Below are 19,576 nucleotides of genomic sequence, written 5' to 3' on the forward strand. Positions count from 1 at the left end.
AGTGCTCTGATGAGTTGGTGAGACGGTGAAGGCCGTTGAAGTACAATGAACTCATAGTCAGTGTTCATTGTCAGTTTCCAGAAAGCAGTTTAGGACTAAACAGTGTTTAATTGGTCCCATGCCACCCACTATCACCAGCCTGAAGTAGCATCAAGTGTTGTTTTCTGCCACTGTGGACAGAAAGTTTCTCCTGTAGCAGTCTGTCTTACATCACATCTTAAGAAGCTTCTGTTTGAAGACACTCTGCTGTTGTATGTCTATTGAAGAGGATGCCCAGAGTTTTCTGTAATGTTCTTCATTTTACGACGATCCTTCTCTGCACAATCATCTCTGAAGGTTCCAGAGCAAACTCCCCGGATCAACAACAGCCTTCTTTATAAGCTTGTTGAGCTTTTTAGGTCAATGGCTCTCCGCAACTTACCAACAGATGATGGCAGAAGAGTTTGCACTATATACATAATACTTAATTTTACCACCTTAAACCAATCAGTCCATTGTTCTCTGATCCTAACTTCAACATGGGAATTTCTGAAATGCAGACAAGTCTGTTTGCCACCAGCCACCATGCAACATTCAAAGTTACTTCACCCTCCTTTTCTTCCCCATTTTGATTCTTGAGTTTCTGCTTTGTGTGTCTGTTGATTCATATTTCTATTAGCAAGCAATCAAGCAGCTATATAAGGTGGCTAGTGAGCAAGTAGGCAAATACGGTTCTATTGCTTCCTAACCCCAAAATGCAACACAAAATGTTCTAATGTGATCATTTATTTGAGTTTTTGTTTTCTTGACAAAGTTAAAAAAAAAAAACGAATTTTGGGAAACAGCATTTAAAACATCACAAACTTAGTTTGTCAATGTACATTGCCTCCTGCACTCACACTGCTTCCATTTCCTACAACAGTTTAGACTTAAGCAGTTACGGCCTGAAATGTATCTCTAAATTTAGAACGTTATTGTGATAATCTTTTTCCCACTACAGTCTTTGTTTGGGAAATTATTTCATCTACTTAGCATTTCTATTTCAGTATGTTTTACTTTCTCTAATCTTAACGAGACCCTGGCACTAAAGCCCAGCCTCCACATTACTGGAATGAGCCTTGAAGTCAGTACGACTCACTGATTACATAATTACGTGCTGACTTTGCAGCCCAGACGCCAGCTACGTGCAGCTCTTTTGTGGAAATTGAATGATAGGTGCGCCACTAATTTGGCGTGCCCTTTATAGCTAAACTAAACAGGCTAATACGTTTCCCCTAAAATATCATGAGTTACTTGAACAAAAGAATTAATGCTTTCATTTTGGAATTAGCTACCTCAATGCTTTAAAAATACTAAATACACGTCTTTATTGAAGTTCAGTGCATCACATTCTATGAAAAGGCAGTGACAAATCACCAAATCCTAAAATATAGGTTCTATCGTTGTGGTAATTATAGCCCAGAGCAGTTCTTTCCATACAGGACAGGCTGGGTTATGTGTGTAATAACAGTGCTGCAAAGTGTCTACGAGTTTACTGCTGTTAGTTAGATTTGACTGTTGGCCGACTTCAGAGCAGTGAAAACACATACGGTTAAAAAGTGTTTTTTTTAAGTGAGGTTATAAAGCTCCCTTTAGAGACATTTTAAATAGAACTGGGTTGAGTTTGACCAGTCCAAAAAAGCACTGTGGTGTGTAACTTCAAATGTGGTTTAACTTTTCGTATATCTTTGTTAATGCTTTGTTTAGGCATTTTAATAATTGTATTTGGAATGATAATCACCTTTGGTGGCTTAAGATTAAAAAAGAAAGCACAAAAGGTGGCACAGTTACCTCACTGACCGGAGTCTTACTCTGAGTAAACCCACAACACGGAGGTCCTCTTTTAAGCCCAGAGAAACCTGGAATTCACTTTCGAAACATCTCACTAAAGCCTGAGGAGGCAGAAGAGACAAAACAGACAGAACGTCTAAATTATACTCTGATGTGCCTCCATTGTTAGAGTGTGGCTGTTTTTGGTTGCATGCATTTATTCAACCCAGTTATAAAAGGACCCAAAATCTTTTTAATTTTCTCAGCAGCAACGTTTGGTTAATCGCCGTCAAGTGGCTGAAACATGGCAACATGGACAAAAGTAATTTTGGCCAATCAAATCAAAGGAAAACCTATTCAGTATACGTAGAGTCCAGCTGCATAATAAAGGGGATAAATCCAAATGTGGCAAATAAAAAAAAATTCTGTCAAGCTGCAACTGATCAAGAAACTTCAATCTCATGAAAACAGTTATTCCCGCTGCTGACACAAAATGTTTATTTTGTACTGTGAAGTCTGAACCTTTTTGTTGCCTACCTTATCTTGAAATGACTGACCTACCTAGAATGAAAAACCGGAACGATGCTAGATGATGATAAAGATGGCTATAAATATTTTGTTTGTGCATGACATAGGGTGAGTGGATCATTTTATAGACAGATATAAATTCAAATTCAACCTACTATAGATTAAATATGGTATTTTGCTAAACAAATGGTAAAGGCCTGACATTTTTTGTTTTGTTTTAAGTACTTCAGGAGAATCGGTTGCCTCATTCAGAATGTTACTCCTTTATATTCTGATTCTAGTTCATGACTATACTTTGATATGTCTTAAATATCCTCTATTGGGATGGGGTTTATTGTAGTTTTTGCCTCTTAATCTGGGTAACTGGACATTTCTACTTGATGGATAACTATCTCTTTAACAGAATGTCAGTGTTGTGTAAATTGTGGCTGTGAATGTATGTATGTGCAGAGTTACCTTGTCTTTTCTAACAAAGGCAACAATCCTGTCTCTTTTACTGTTGCATCCTGGTCTGCTGTCTATCTGGCAGCATGGCATGAAAGCCTGTCAGTCAGTTATTGTAGTTAGCAACAAGAAAGCATAATCCTGCATTCCTGACATTTTCTCTAAAGCGCTCCATGCACGTCGACCTCATTTGCTCCAAATGAAATGCCTTTGAGGTGAAAAAGAGTTTTTTTTGTCTGGTTTTCAATTCTCTTCATAGCCTAGAATCCAAGTTGTTGAGGGTTTTTAAGACGTATTTCTTGGGACAGATACAGACACTGTATAATCCTAGTTCTCCTTAATTTACCACCTGCCTTGTGGAATATTCTAGTATTCCACTTGGAGCATTGTTTACGCATTTGTGCTGGAGTCATTTAGACTGTACCTGGCTCCAAGAACTCTCTGTGGTGATCAAAATGATTGTAGATCCTCCTCTGCTGCATTGTTGTGTGGGATCCCACAGGGCTGGATGTTTGGGTCTCAGTATTTTATCTGGGCAGTCCCTCTGTTCCATTCTTAGAAAACACAAAATTGTTTTCCATTATTATGCAGATGATACAGAGATCTATATGGCCCTAAAACAGAAGGATAACAACTGCATGCACCTATTGATTGTCCTGGCGAATTGAAAACTGGAATGACTCTTTATTTTGACATAAATGCCGTGAGCGGTTTTTTCTTCTATAGAGATGGGCTGTCTGGCACATCTCACTGAGTCTAAAATCAGATTTTTAAAATAGAAAACTGATTTTAGCACAGTGGTGAAATCTATCTATCTATCTATCTATCTATCTATCTATCTATCTATCTATCTATCTATCTATCTATCTATCTATCTATCTATCTATCTATCTATCTATCTATCATCTATCTATCTATCTATCTATCTATCTATCTATCTATCTATCTATCTATCTATAGATAGATAGATAGATCTATCTATCTATCTATCTATCTATCTATCTATCTATCTATCTATCTATCTATCTATCTATCTATCTATCTATCTATCTATCTATCTATCTATCTATCTATCTATCTATCTATCTATCTATCTATCTATCTACAGTATAAGTTGTAGCAACTGGTCAAAATGACAACTTTCCTATTGAAATATGTCTTTTAAAACAATATTCCTGTCTGCAAGGTGGTGCTGTTGGTAGCACTGTTGCTTTTCAGCAATGACATCCTGGCTTGGGGTCTTTCTGCACAGAGTTTGCATCTTATCCTGTGCATGCATAAGTTCTCTATGGGTACTTTGGGTTCCTTCCACATTCTTACTTTAAGTTCATTGGTTTTTCTAAATTGCCCTTAGGTCTAAGTGTGTGCATACATGCTTGTTTGACCTGTGTGTTTCTGTAATGAACCAGTGACCTGTCTAGAGCATACCTCACCTCTCCTCAATGAACGCTGGAAATAGGCACCAGCTCCCTCTTACTTCTCATCCAAAAGGCTTCTTGAGTTTGGATGAAAAGGAAAATGTCTTCAAGAAAAAAGAGAAGAAATCTAGTTGCATGAAATCTAGTCCTGCATGATACTCAGTCATGCAGGACATTTTTATGTCCTGCATGACTGAGTATCTACACTTGGGTACAATGTTGCAACATTACTTTTAATGGAGCAGAGAGTATTTTAGTCTACGTTTTAATGTTCTTGCAATGACTCCCTGTCCATTTCAGAGTTCATATCATTCAAAATAAGTTATTTGCAAGTCCTCAAATGGTTTTTCCACACACTACATCTTGGAGTTATTGCCACCGTGTTCCTCTTTTCTATCGTTCAGATTGGCTGACTAGCTGGTGCAGGATGACCATTTTGTTTTGATTATATTGTTTTCTACCTCACTTATTGTATTCTTATTGACGTTTCATTTTTACTGTGTTCTATTTTAAAGCATTTCATTTCATTTTGTTTTATGTAAAATATTTTTCATTCCTTTTATGTGTAACACATTAAGTTGGGGTTTCCCCTTTTAAGGTGCTTTACAAATGAGTCTGGCTTTGCTTGAGTAATTCCAAGGAATAAATGATTTAAACTTCTGACCACATTTGCAACATATACTAGCTTAACTCTGCAACTTCTCCTTGTTAGTGTTCCCAGATTTGTTGCTTGTTGTTTTTTTTTCCTTTTTGGTCTCTGTCCTCTGTGACAGTCTAACACTAAGTGAAAATGCCCATGCTGACCACATGATGGTTTGGGTGTCGTGCCTCGCTCTGCATCTGCTCACCATTTTGGGTGTGGGCAGTGTGGTTGTGACTTAATAACTGAGTGGACCTGTCTTGCATCCATTTATACTGTTCTGTATATAACCCTGACCTGACCAGTTTAAAGTAAGGCATGGAGGAGCTGGAACAATGCTTTTAAAAAAAAAAAAAAAAAAAAAAAAAAAAAAAGAGGAAAAAAAATTACCCATGGGATTCATGTGGTTTATTGTCTCCACTTCTGGGATAAAACAAATGATACAAGATGTTACATGCCTTTAAAAATTAACTTTGATTAAATTCAACATGTGATAATGAACTTTGCAAAATTGAATTTAAACAAACAATTAATGGGTGCTTATTTCCCTTTTCAGGAGTGTTCTCCATATGCTGCCCATCTGTATGATGCTGAGGATGCCAACACACCAATGAGGGTTCTGCCTGGATTATGTGGAGATTACTGCTCAGATTACTGGCTGCGCTGTCGATACACGCTCAGCCTGCTCCTGGAGGATTTGGGGGGCCCTCAGCAGTTTGCCAACTTGACTGCCACTATAGAGGAGGACCGCCAAAGGTTTTGCGACTTTCTGGAGCTCAAGGACAAACAGTACTGCTACCCAAATGTTTTAACCGATGCAGGTAGGGGTTCATCTAATAGCTCAACAGTAAATAAAGAAATTATGTAATTAATTATTCCTACATATGGGGGGCATTGGAGTACAGTGAGCCTTACTACAGGTTTTACAGTTTTACTCATACCTTAGAATACTACGGTTATCTCTTGTTTCCATGCTCTTTTCCTTGGGCGATCTCCTCTGCTTCATCTTTTTCTCCTTAAAGCTGCAGTAGGGAGTTTTGAGGAAACTTGAACAAGCACACCTTACGGGTCCCTCCTCCTTGCTTTCAGTTGCGGTATAACCCTCCCTCCACAGTTCCTCTCCAAAAGTGGAGTCGAACGCATTGGTCTGATGTTTACCTGTCGTTGTTTTCCGAGCAGGTGCCACTCCAGAAATTGGCAGTTTTCCTGTAAAGCAGGTTGTTTCTCTGTCATTTCGCGACACAGCTGCTGCCCATAAGCAATCTGAAGCTTGAACAGTAGAGTTGTGCACGGGAGGCGTGTGAGCAGCACGTACACAAGAGTGATTGGCACTCCTCCTGGCTCTGATTGGTTGTTTCTGACCGGGAGCGATGTATTCCTGCTAATGGTCGTATGACCACAGGAAGGAGCCAGGGGAGCATGATCTTCTTTTTCCGCCACAGATTATCAGTCTCATATTTTACTGTCAGGACATAGTAACAGCTTTAACAAATATGCAAAAAATATATATTTTTATACAAACATTACCTATTGCAGCTTTAATAACACAGGGGTTAAAAGAAGAAATTTTAAGCATATAAGAAATTCTACTACTTGTAAGGTTAACTTTAGATCTTAACTTTGTAATAATCTCACCTCAGATTGATACATTATTTACTGTGTCCTTCAATCTCCTTCTCTAGGGCTCATACCTGTGAGCCCTAGAGAAGGGCTCACAGGTATGAGCCCTTCTCTTTTGTCTCCATGCTCCACTCTTTCACTGTTCTTGGGCTTTTCATAGTAACAACTATGTTGAAATAAAATTATGAAAAAGTTTAACTGCTCTCATCACATGACATCTGTCTTTAAGGATGTAGCATTAGAGAAAATCTAAACTATAAATATGGATAAAACTTTACATTTTCTTCACTCTCTTGGTTGCATCCTTCAGCTCTCGTCTCCATTTTCCCCTCTTTTCTAACCTCAGTCTCTTTCCCAAATAACCATCTAAATAATGTTTCTTTGATCAAACTGCTTACATTAACTACCTTTGACTTGCCATCAAAAGTTATCTTAACTATATACATTGCTGCAATGTCCTGTCTCTTTTAGGCTGAATCTGTGTAATAATAATCTTTGGTGGCTCAAGCTTCCATGCTCTGTTCAGTCCTCTGTCTCCTCTGTTTCATCTCTTTCCATTTGATTAGAGTTCTGTTAAAATCAACTTTCTCTCACGGAGAGCCAAGCTCTGAAACTGGCATCAGAATAGTGAGGTTGTCGTTACTCAGTGAGTTTCTGAATCTTGTTTTCATCCTGTTTCGTGTCATGAATCCACAGTCACATGACACACTTGCAATTTGTATGAGTAAAGCAAACTTAATGAGCATCTCTAGTTAAGTGAATACAACACCATGTTCACTCAAGACAGTCTCTACAAACTGTTGAAAGGAAAATTAGGCATACAGGTCACTGGAAACCATAATTTGCTTCAGCAAGGGGAACTCTGACCTAGCATCCACTGCACTCACGTTACTTGAGAAGTGAGAAGTGTGGGTTGCCAAGTTTATGCATCAGACTCAGAGTGTCAAAAATCTCGCTGGTTTGTCCCAATGTCTTTTTTTTCTTGTTTTTACTTAAAAACTGTGAACTATGACAGAACAGCTAGTGTGTTAGAGGTGAATCTCTAACACAATTTATTTTATCAAAGATCCAACATACCTGCTCTTCAAGTCTTTAAAGGCTGGTTTTTGAGCGTGGGAGACCAAAACTTTGTCCCCTATAAACTTGTTACCTCAAAGAGAGCTGAAGAATACTTCTTCTACAGGGCCACGGTGGACCATCGTTTCTTTGAGTGATTGGTACCAGTGGTTGGGGTGTGGACAACTGTTGGTTTGCTAGAGGGAGAGACACTGGGACAGCAGAGGGTATCCCATACCTTAAAGGGGATATAACATGCAACGTCCACTTTTTTAGCCCTTAAATACATTTTGCACTTGTGCAAAAAAAGGTATTTATTTAAAATAAAAGAGCATAAATAGGGTTTTAATTTACAATCGGATTATATTACATTGATGAGTGGTTATTTCATTCATCAGCTGAATTGATGCATTTAGCCTACCTTGCTTTGAGCATCTGATGCAAAACTCTCTAAATCTACAAGAATAAACTCTCTAAATCTACAAGAATAATTGGTATTAGCCTCTTAACATGCAAATAACTCTACTTTTTAAAACAAGCTTATTTGAATTTCTAGAGCCATTTCAGTAAAAGATAAACTGCTAAAAGTAATGAAACATATGGCCAAGTATTTCCTTATTTTTTTATTTTCTTTATTACTTCTTTTGATTTATGCTTTTTGGGCAGAACGATGCCAGTTGCTGTCAGTTGTCACACAGCGGCCTTGTCATCAATATATTTGAAATAAATTGTGACACCAATTAATTGGAGGGCCCAATTCATTCAAAATAAGAACATCACAAAAAAAAAACACCCAAAAAACAGGATTTTCATGGGCCCCTCTCCCTACTCAGGGTCATGGGTAGTCAGGTCCATTCCCCCCCCCTCCACACTACCATACCCATGCTTGGAGTCTCTAGCAGTGCATAAAAAGGGAATTTAGTCTGTCCAGATACTGCATAGACATCTTAATGTTCTGTTTGATTCATCTTTTCAAGATGTTTTTTCAAGATGCTTTCTTTATTTTGTTATGGTTTTTTTGAACAATTATGTTGCACTATTTGCTGAAGAGTTTCTAAACAAGAGTCGCTAACCAGTTTCACAAATCATTTTTATTTATTTTTTGCTGTGATTTTTTTTCCAAGCTCAAGGATGCCAAAACTACCAGAAGATAAGTAAAAATGTTTAGTTTCTGGGTGTCCCCTGTTAATTCATAACACTGTTCCCCAACATACTACAACAATGGCTGAACGGGGTGAAGGGAGTGGAACGCTATGTGACCTGGAAGGGGCGAGTTGTAAAGTGCCTCCTTTGTGTTTAAAGAGACCACACCAAAATAGTTTTTATTAGACACGCCTCAGAACAGAGGCAAAAGAGGGGCTATGGGACTACAATAACAAGGAATTCAGTTCCACGTTATATAGACCACAACTGAATGGTTTAAATGTGAAAAGGAATGCATTAAAAAGCATGATATGTCCCCGTTAAAAAAAAAAAAGGGGTGGGGGAGGGTAGGTGAGCGCTTCAAGTTTCTAAAGGAAATGTTCTTTTTTTTAGTGTATGGCTCTGATGCAAACGACCATGTATTACACATTGTTGTAATTGTATACAGAAACTTCCTGCAATACCATATATGAGCTATTTTGCTGGAATATATTATATTATGCGCATTAGCAACAATCCCACAGTGAATTACAGGCCCTGAATATATAAAACGGGTAAACAATGCTGTGTATTTTTTGTCTCCAGAACTAAATGCTAACCTCGGCTTAGTACGCGAGGATCCTAAAGGCTGTCTGGAGGTGTGTCTGCAGGAAGTCGCCAACGGTCTCCGTAACCCCGTGGCCATGATCCATGCGGATGATGGAAGCCATCGCTTCTTCGTTGCAGAGCAGCTGGGTTATGTCTGGGTGTATTTGGCTAACGGCTCCAGGATCGATCGTCCTTTCCTTAACCTCACCCAAGCTGTGCTCACATCTCCATGGGCTGGAGATGAGAGAGGATTCCTATGCATAGCCTTGCATCCAAGGTCCATACTTCTAGTTCTATGTCCAGCAATACAGTGTAATTTTTTAGCAACATTTCTGGGTGAAAATGTAAACATACCTAAATAACAAGTAGAAACAGACCTTCATATTTCGCATCACTTTTATTCTTAGGTTCACCACGGTCAGAAAGGCCTACGTTTACTACTCAGTGTCTGTCAAGAGGGAGGAGAGAATACGAATCAGCGAGTTTTCCCTCTCAGCAGATGACGATAACCAACTAGATCACTCCTCTGAGAGGTACCAGCTTAAATATTTACCCACATGCTTGTCTCAATAATAAAAGCACATTCATCATTGTCATATGTCACCATATACAGAACCATCCTGGAGGTGGTGGAGCCGGCATCAAATCATAATGGTGGACAGCTGCTTTTTGGCCATGACGGATATCTCTATATCTTTATTGGAGACGGTGGACGAGCCGGAGACCCGTTTGGAAAGTTTGGAAATTCACAGAACAAGTCAGTATAGTTTGACTGAGATATTTTCACTTTTGGTTGCATAAATTATGCCTGAATAGTTGCATTTGTAGACCTGCCTCCAGGTGCGGCACTGACTGGATAAGAATAGTTGTTTTTTATTTCTCTTTTATCCTTAAAGGTTTGATTACAATTTTGATTCTCTGTCAATTAAAACTAACCATTAGACTATATTTTTTTTATTGGTATACAGACAAAATAATGTTAATCATTTTTGAGCTGCTTAGAGTGCCTTATCCAGTATAAAATGGGCCCTACATGTTGTTGTGAACAAAACACTGGTATGTGGAGGGGGAAAGAAAAGTATCGGTGGTAGTAGTAAGAAAGAGAGTCCAGTGTGTGACTAGAAAAAACTGGAAAGTGGTGATCAAGAAAAAAATGAATTAGCATGGAGGCTGTAAAGAAGGGAGAGCAGAGAGAACATTGTGCCATCGATAGGAGGCATGAAACAACTTTGGCATGAATTATAAACAGAGACAGACATCAACTCAGCCTACAAGAGTATATCCGTCTCACCTTGTGCTATCTTTTCTATTACCAGATCAGCACTTCTTGGCAAAGTGCTGCGCATTGATGTTGACAACAATTATGAAGGCGTTCCCTACAGCATTCCCTCTGACAACCCGTTCATAGGGGAACAGGGAGCAAAGCCTGGTAAATCCTTTCAATTCTCATCAGGTCTGAGATATAGCAAAGATTATCTATAACATCAGATTCAGCTCAGAAATTGAAATTTTACATTGTGTGAAAAAAAAAACAGCTTCTCCTTTTTTTTCCCCCAGAGATGCATAGTTAGGCTTTCTGTATACATTTCTTTTTTAATGAAGGCCCTACAAAGTGTGTGTGACTAGCCTGCGCCTTTCTTTCTTTGCAGAGATTTATGCCTATGGAGTTCGCAACATGTGGCGATGCTCCATTGACCGTGGTGACCCTGTTACAGGCGCAGGCAGAGGCAGGATGTTCTGTGGCGATGTTGGCCAGAACAAATATGAAGAGATAGACATCATTGTTAAAGGTAGGAGGTTACAGGATATTTGGTTGTTTTTTTTTTTTTTTTACCTTGAAGTTCTTTGTGTTATAGTGTGCAGAAGTTGAAAACAGCCATAGTCTATTATTCTCAAGATAAAAGAATAACACAGCTTTGTTTTGTTCAAGAATTGTTAAAATAATTTTGAGTCCATATAAAACAAAAATATTTCCCTATGTTGTCATCAAAGGAATGTAACACGTTTGCGTCTCACCATAATCATTACACAATCTCAATATGTCAGAAACTATTTTAATAACAATGATCTAGGCTTTTTTGGACCAAAATTAAGTAGAGACCATCTGGATTTCTTTTAATGCTCTGGCTAGAAATGACCAGACAATTTGGAGAATAGCTCCGTGACTTAGTACTTATTCCACAAGGCTGCTTTAAGTGCCACTTTTTCCCCAAGGCTGCTTTAATCAGCATACTGTGCATCTTTGACTCCTCAAAAACTGTTTAAAGGTAAAAACAAAAAACTCATGCTAAATCTCATCTGTGCTAATTGGTCATTAAGAGTATTGAATAAGCAAAATGGTAATTTATTAAGAGTAAAAAAAAAAGAAAATAATGGACTGTGGAAAAAAACACCACTCAGTGCATTTTTGAAATTCTGATTCAACATGCGTGATCACAGAGAAGGAGCTGCATTTCAAAGTTTAAATGTGTTTAAATTCAAGCCTGGCTTTAACTTCAATACACTTTATGATCATATTTAAACCACATTCACTCACTGTATCATATGAAATGATGCTTTTTCCTCTGTGTTTTGAACTATGTTTGGCTTGAAAAGTAATCCTTTTCTGCTTATTAGAATTAATGTGTTCTGGTTTGTTAATATTTGGAAGAAAACATAAAATGCTTTTCTACTTCTAGAAACCACCAGTAGACCTGAAGTCTAAGAGCAAACTGCTTTGTTAGGAAAATATGGGATAATCAGAACTCTCATATATGATGGAGTTTGATTATTAAGGACTTTATATGTGACAAGGAGAATTTTAAATTCTATTCTTGATTTAACAGGAAGCCAATAAAGGAAAGCCAGAATAGGATAAATATGATCTCGCTTTTTAATTTCCATCAAAATTCATGCTGTAGCATTTTAGATCAGCTGAAGAACTGCATTTTGTGGACTTCCTGATAGTAAAAAATTGCAATTGTACAGTCTTGAAGTAACAAATGCATGGACTAGTTTTCCAGTGTCACTCCTGGACAGAATATTTCTAATTTTGTCAATAATACGTAGGTGAACAAAGGAAATCCTAGAAACTTGTTTAATACGGGATTTAAATAACTTGTCCTGTTTTTTTTTTTTACTTTATTACCAGAGGCCAATTTAATACTATCCAGATTAAGGGATTGAATTAAGTGATTTCTTAAGATATACTGTAATAAAACTGTGTGGACTTTTATTTAAAGGAGGTAACTACGGATGGAGGGCCAAAGAAGGCTTTAGCTGCTATGATCGTCGGCTTTGCCAAAACTCATCTCTGGGTGAGTTACTTTGAATTGTTTAAAGATCACAAAATTCATTAAATAATCCTAACAAGGGACAATGCTGTTCAAACTATTGATATAGACTAAAAAGCAAAAAATATGTGTTGTGTAAATCAGGCATATGGTTGTTCTGTGTCTCCTAATTTGCAGATGACATTTTGCCAATCTTTGACTACCCCCATAAGCTGGGAAAATCAGTGACAGGTGGATATATCTACAGAGGTTGTGAGATGCCTAACCTTAATGGACTTTACATCTTTGGGGATTTCATGAGCGGGTAGATATCAACATCTTTCATTAAAATGTTTGAATAAAATATATATACTTTTGCCCTATCTGGATAAATATGGAGAAGCTGGACATCAAGACTATAGACAAAATCTTACATGCCACATAAAGGGCTAGTATCTCAAATAAGATCACAATATTAAATCATGACAAAGATTATGACTGCTATGTTAACAAAGACATTTTTAGGCAGTGCCTTATTAGAGGTAGAATTTATTGCAATATGTATGGAAAAAATTTACTTGTCAAGTACAATATTGATGTACATTTGTTTTCCGGATATCGGATATACAGTGATGGGCAAAACGAAAGTTTCCATTATTGCAAGTACTGTCATAGGAGACCCTTGGTTGTTTCCATGGCTTTTAAGAGAGAAAGTAGCTCCAATGGGCTGCTAATTAAATATGCTTAATTATTTGATCATCAGAAGGTGTGAGCACCTCTATGAAAAGGAATGTTGATGATCCTAACAGGTTCCCATCAGCCTTGGAAGGATCCTGGCCAATTAAAAAATACATTTTCTATCACCGTGCATAATGATTCTTAAAACTTGGAAAATATTTAAGTTTGTTTAGTCTCTTAAGAAGTTAACATGCCAGCAAAATCAGTGCAAAGTCCCAATGTACAAAGCTCAGAGAAAATTGCCAAAAAACATGCAAAACAAAAACAAACTGCAAGACCTCAGACTCCGGGTCAGTACATAAAACGTTAAAGAACAGGACAATTAGAAAAATACAGAGCCAGTACGGCATATTTGGAAGGGTTGGCATTAGAAAGATGCTTCTTTCTAAAAAAAAAAATGCCAGCAAAGCTAAGTTTTTCAAAATTGCAAAATTGAATGAACAGCAAAACTTAAAAAGCTAATTTGTCTGGAAACATCAGACCAAACTAGATGAAGATAGTTTGGCTAAAGTGTGTGGCATCATTTTGGGTGGAAAAAATAAACAACTGCGGGGCACTTTGCGGTCATTTAGCCAACCACAAACTCCTCTGTGCACCAAAGTCTTATAGACTTGAAGCCTCAAAACTCTCCCCTACAATGTCAGTCTGATACAGACACAAAGAAGCAGATTTCTTCAAAATACCACTGCTGAAGATGGTGCTAACATTTATTGACCTATAAGGTGTACTCGCTGTAGGTTTTTCTAGACTCTATTGACGGTCATGGAAACCTTTTTGTCTCATGGCCGTATCTAAGTGTGTTCCTCTCTGTTTAGGCGTCTAATGTCTTTAAAGGAGAATGAGGCTACCGGTGAATGGCAGTATAACGAAATCTGCATGGGAAGAGACCAGACCTGCAAATTTCCCAAACTCATCAACAGTTATTATAGATACATCATCTCGTTTGCTGAAGACGAAGCAGGTAACGACTGCGTGTAAATACTCAGCGTCTGTCAGCATCTTCTCCAAGCTGTTTAAAGTTATCAGTTCAAGCAAACTATGAATGCTTCTTTTAAACATATCCCCATGCCTTCCTCTCTAAATCTTCCAGGAGAACTGTATTTCTTAGCCACAGGAGTCCCGAGTGCCACAGCCAGATCTGGAGTCATCTATAAGATAGTGGACCCTTCCAGGTAGCATTCTGCCATTTTTTGTTGTTTTTTACAATTTAGAAACGGTTTAAATTAAGATGTTCATCATTATGTATAAGCCTCTGGTGGAGACAGTGAAAAGAAATATGCCTTTTCTGTTCAGAATGTACAAGAATATGCATTTCGTATCAAAAAGAAATTCTGCGTTGGAACACATGGTGACATAAAAGATTCTTGATTTTACAGGATTAGTGAAAATTGTTATGCATAGGAAGCCATGGCTATATTGCAGGAAAGCTCACCTTGTCAACAATTTTACTTTACAGTTAAATATAATTATTTAATTAACTTAAAACTACATAAAATCAACATCCCTGTGAGGGAAAAATATGTCATTTATAAGCTCAAAGCTGCACAAGCATTGGTATACCAGAGGGAATTCAAAGGAAAACCACTGATTATTAGAGTTGCTTATGTGGCCTATAAAGCATAAGGCATTGATGATACTGTTACATAATATGTTTATGTTTGACTCGGCAGATACAGAAATCAGATAGCATAGCTATTGCATCTCTGAGTGGCAGACCGCTAACACAAACAAGCAAATTAGCCCCAAACCTCATGTTGGAAAACGGTGATGTTTATTTTCTCTGCATTCATATGGCTTATGCAAGGTCTCTACAAGTTTGCCAAGATGTCTACAAACACATAAATAACAGCTGTTCTGAAAACAAGGTCTCCCATTTTCTTTATCCAGATACAACGTCATACAAACTTCAACCGGTTCTTGGTTCTCAAAATTCAACCAAATCTGGCAAAACCTATGCTAGAACATCTAGCTTCATAGATGACAGCCTTTTTCTTCTAAGAATAATTGGCAAAAGCAACTTATTCTCACAATAATAATCTCATACTATTAAAAGCTAAAGTCTAACCTCTGCTTGTTATTAATTTGACTCCTTCAATTCAACCTGGGCATTCAGAAAAGCTGCCAAATCAAATATTAAATAAAATCATTAGGAATAACATGATCTGTGGAATGATTACCTAAAGAAAAATAAATGATTAAATGACTGAAAACTATATACATAAAAACCAGCAAAATAAAAGTAGTACATTGCAAATGTGGACAGTACGACTTTTGTGTACGTATATCATCCATTAAACAGTAAATATTAACTTCTACTGTTAGACCCACTGTCTCTATCAGGTGAGAGCAGGCTCACAGTTTAAAAAAACACTGTGAGCCTGAAAAAAGAAAAAATCTAATTAAATAAATGAGGGAAACAATTGATTTTCCTCTGAAATAATTTTTACCTGTTATGTTTTCCTCAGTTTGCAAAATCAAAACTGTTTTTAATCAAGTTGTACATGAGTTCTTGAAAAAAAGCATGTTAACCATTGAATATATTTATTATACATTCTTGTGGTTAACTAGATTGTTAGTCATTGTGAAATTGTTCTGAAGTATGACGTACCTTACCTTATGGCATCAGCTGATAATACACTACTATATGCTCACTATATTGAAATCAAAACGTAACTCTTATGCTCTCGACTTCAAATTTGTTGTTTGACTTTGTTGAAGTAATATTACTTGGTAATTCTTAAAAAAACAACAACATTGTATGCTAATTTAAACAATTTGAACTCCATTTAATGACCAACTAGATATTTGTGGTGCTGTATTTCACTGCAGAAACACCCGTTGCAGCTTCTAATTTGTTTGATCTAATGATTTCTCTGTAAAAAACGATTGATTAGCAATGTAGGCTTATACAAAGAGCGTAGATTCCAGGCAATGACATGGCATCAATCAATCAATCTGCTTTATTTCTAAAGCACATTTTAAAAACCAAATGGGTGACCAAATTCTGTACATTAATGCAAGAAAAGGTTAAAAAACAAGTTGAAAACATACAAAACATACACACACACACAACATTAAAAGCTAAAAACCAGGTTTATGTCAAGAGTATTTTAAAATGCCATACACGGCAAGATCCCAGTGTATTAAAAGCTAGGGAATAAAAGGCCATTTTAAAAAGAGATGTGACTGAATATGTATTACAAGCAATTGAAATTGCCTTCCCTGCTTGACTTCTTGTTTTCTATCTAGCCATCTTAACTCAAGTGTAGAAGTTATAATGCTTGGTTGAAGGGTACTTTAAAAGTAAATCATACAGACTTCAAAAACAGGTGATATCACATAATGCATGTGTAATATTTTACTTCCTTTCTTGCCCACACAGACGAGCGCCACCAGGAAAATGCCGCATCAAGCCTCTGCCTGTTAAGATAAAGGGAAAACTCATTCACTTCCACCCCAAAGAGGGTAAGGAATGGAACGACCAGAGATAGCTGTTTTATATTTGTTTTATATTCTCTGTTTGTAGCTTGAAGATCTTTTAACCAAGTAAATTCACCATCATGTTACTTATATGCTGCTATTAAATGTAGGTTCCATGATGTTTTCAATCCAAACAATAATTACACGGTGTAACATCAAACACAAGAAGTGAATAATTACATTTTTTCCCCATAATCTGGGTTATTTGTAACATAACTTCATGATTTTTTTCCCCCATGTATTTTTATTGGGCAAGTTGGATTTATTTTTAGTAATGCTGAGAACCAGTCTAATCCAGCCTTCTCCAAATGATTTTGCAAGTTTGCGGCCATATTCCACTAATGTTGTTTCACATGTAAATTAATTACAAAATGTGTTAGGGATTTGACTATGTGTAATAATTAATATTGCAGCCAATGCTACTTTCTAACATACCCTCTCTCATCTTGTATTAATTATACAATTATCATCTGCATCATATGCATCTGCAGCTCTCATATTTTCAACCGTGTGGGTAATTTCTATCCTTTTGGACCCAACATGTCTTTTAATATCATTTAATGTCCTCTGCAAAATGCGAAGGCACACCCCAAGTCTGTATTTATTTATTTATTTTTTGTCGGACCTACAGTATATAAACTGGCATAAATTGGAACCTGTAGGTGTGTTTGCTATATTTTACTTGTTATCTGATTTACAGATGCAGCTAACTGACAAAATTACCTTTTTACCATATTTTTACATCTCTCAGACTGATCTACCAGAATTAGAATACTCTATTTTCTATCAGCATAGAGGAAATCCACTCTTGTAGTCGAACATAGCATAAAGTATTTTTCTTTCATTTATAAAAGTCTGTATCGTTTATAAAAATCTGTATTTTCTTCATTGTAATACGACCGTTTTGTCTGTGTTTGCAGAGTTTGTAATAAACAAGAAACCAACCACGACACCTGTTCCCACCACGACCACTCCGAAAACTACAACTACAAGGAAACACACAATACGAAGACCAATAATTATAAGAAAACCTCCAATTCCAACGAGACAAACAACAAGAAAAATAGCACGACCGCAGCCAACAACAACAGCAACAGCAAAAGAGGTGACCAGAAAGACGGCACAAAGTGCACCAATAAAAACCACGTCAGCCACAACAATAAGGCCAACCACGGTCCAGAGGGGACCCACTGTTCCCGCCACAACTCCGTCCACTGGTAGGCCTACTGGCGCACCTGTTTATCATCCTAGCTCCAATGCCTATTCACATTCTGGCTCAGCTGTTAACACATCAACTAAACCCACACACAGACCATTTCACACCGAGGTGCGAGGAGAGGGAACCCGCATTAACGCTGGTGCTTTTCTATTCTGCGCTCTGTTCTTGCTTTGTGCTATGTCTGTTTAATGACTGGGTGAACTCTGGTTCTTAGGATGATCTTTAATAAGATTCCTTTCAATCAGCTCATTTGTGATTAGCTCAGCGTCTTGTTCAATACTGCGCCGATGCAGGAGACGGCTGCTGCGTTAGACAACAATATGCTCTTGGTCTCCATAACTTTCAGTTTCAGGGTCTTAAAAGACTGAATATTCTAGCTTTTCTTTTTCTTTTTTGCTTGATAGGATTTTGTCAAATAAGAATTGTTTATTATTTAGTTTCTGTGTCTATGAATATGCTTATGTGGCTCAGTAGAAGTTTTGACATGGTATGGACTTTACATTTTTTTCTGCTTCATTTAGGACTTTTTGTATAGATAATAGAATTAGCGGATATTTTGACTCTAGAAGAAAGCATAACTCTTGCTTTAGAGCCCATGCAGCTGATGTCCCAGGATCACATTTTTGTCTCCCTGGTGGAGGCAAATTGATCTTTGGTGCTACTTTACCACCTTCTATGGTTAAATTTAAAAGCAAGAAATTCCGCAATATAATCTTATAAGCAGTGTTCCCATGGTCAGCATTCAGCTGTGCAAATCATCAAAGGAAAAAAAAAAACACCCTTTTTATTGAATTATGAACAGTATAAAGCAATTTAAGGTGATCCAAAGGTGAATTTACTCCAAGAAACAAAGATGAGTAAATAAATCCCTGCTCATTATGGTTACAAACGTCTTCTCATTCACCAGAGACCACCACCTGGCTAGGCAGCTTAGCTTGAAAGAAGTAAAACTGTTGACTAAAATCTTATGAATATCAACCATTAACTATTTATGATAGTATGTCTCAACTTTGGTGTCCCATGGATAGCATGAGTGTTTAGAAATTAAGAAAGGGCTAATATCCAGCAATGTGAAGTCAGGCAGCTGTAGACGCACCATTTGAAGACCTTGGCAGGAACTGTTAACCTGACAAAAGCCAGCTGTATGTTGCTCCGCCTAGCTCCACTCACATACATCTGGGACATCGCCGGTAGAAAGTGATTTCTCCAACCAATTTTATGGTCTGGCCAATCAGGATGCAGGGCTGGCATTTCATAGATGTGACGTAGTGGAGACGCGACCATGACGTGAGACTGTTTTGATAGCAATGGCGGCTTGTTGAGGAAGCAAGCGTTAACATTGATGCTGCTATTTCTTCTGTGTTGTCCAATCTACCTAATATTGTTTCATTAAAAGAACATCAGAGAACGGCTCTGAAGGCTTTTGTTGGTGGAAACCATGTTTTCGCCCTTCTCCCGACCGGATTTGGCAAGTTTTGTTTTCCGGGGCGCGTCCGCGTCTGCAGCGGTCGGCCCGGAATCGACTCCGACCCGCGGCGCTTCGCCGCCTGTCTTTCCCCCTCTTCCTGTCAGCTCACTGTCAATAAAACGCATGCCACTAGAGCCGCAAACACATTATTATTATTATTTTTTTTTCCTGCGTCGCTATCATCAGCGTCACGGG

General features: G+C 37.6%; 1 protein-coding gene across 3 annotated transcripts in view; it reads left to right on the forward strand.

The window, feature by feature from the left end:
- si:ch211-136a13.1 (HHIP-like protein 1) overlaps positions 1-19,576 on the forward strand; it is a 29,189-nt gene that overhangs the window by 4,355 nt on the left and 5,258 nt on the right. For all 3 annotated transcript variants that reach the window (XM_036149897.1, XM_036149898.1, XM_036149896.1), the window contains 12 exons: positions 5,375-5,639; positions 9,223-9,502; positions 9,633-9,758; positions 9,839-9,982; positions 10,542-10,654; positions 10,875-11,015; positions 12,447-12,521; positions 12,675-12,801; positions 14,030-14,175; positions 14,305-14,386; positions 16,597-16,679; positions 17,615-17,911. In XM_036149897.1, the coding sequence (XP_036005790.1) occupies positions 5,375-5,639; positions 9,223-9,502; positions 9,633-9,758; positions 9,839-9,982; positions 10,542-10,654; positions 10,875-11,015; positions 12,447-12,521; positions 12,675-12,801; positions 14,030-14,175; positions 14,305-14,386; positions 16,597-16,679; positions 17,615-17,911 (1,879 nt within the window). The remainder of the gene's footprint in view (positions 1-5,374; positions 5,640-9,222; positions 9,503-9,632; positions 9,759-9,838; positions 9,983-10,541; positions 10,655-10,874; positions 11,016-12,446; positions 12,522-12,674; positions 12,802-14,029; positions 14,176-14,304; positions 14,387-16,596; positions 16,680-17,614; positions 17,912-19,576) is intronic.

Source organism: Fundulus heteroclitus, chromosome 18, assembly GCF_011125445.2.
Source record: "Fundulus heteroclitus isolate FHET01 chromosome 18, MU-UCD_Fhet_4.1, whole genome shotgun sequence".
Taxonomy (NCBI): Eukaryota; Metazoa; Chordata; class Actinopteri; order Cyprinodontiformes; family Fundulidae; genus Fundulus; species Fundulus heteroclitus.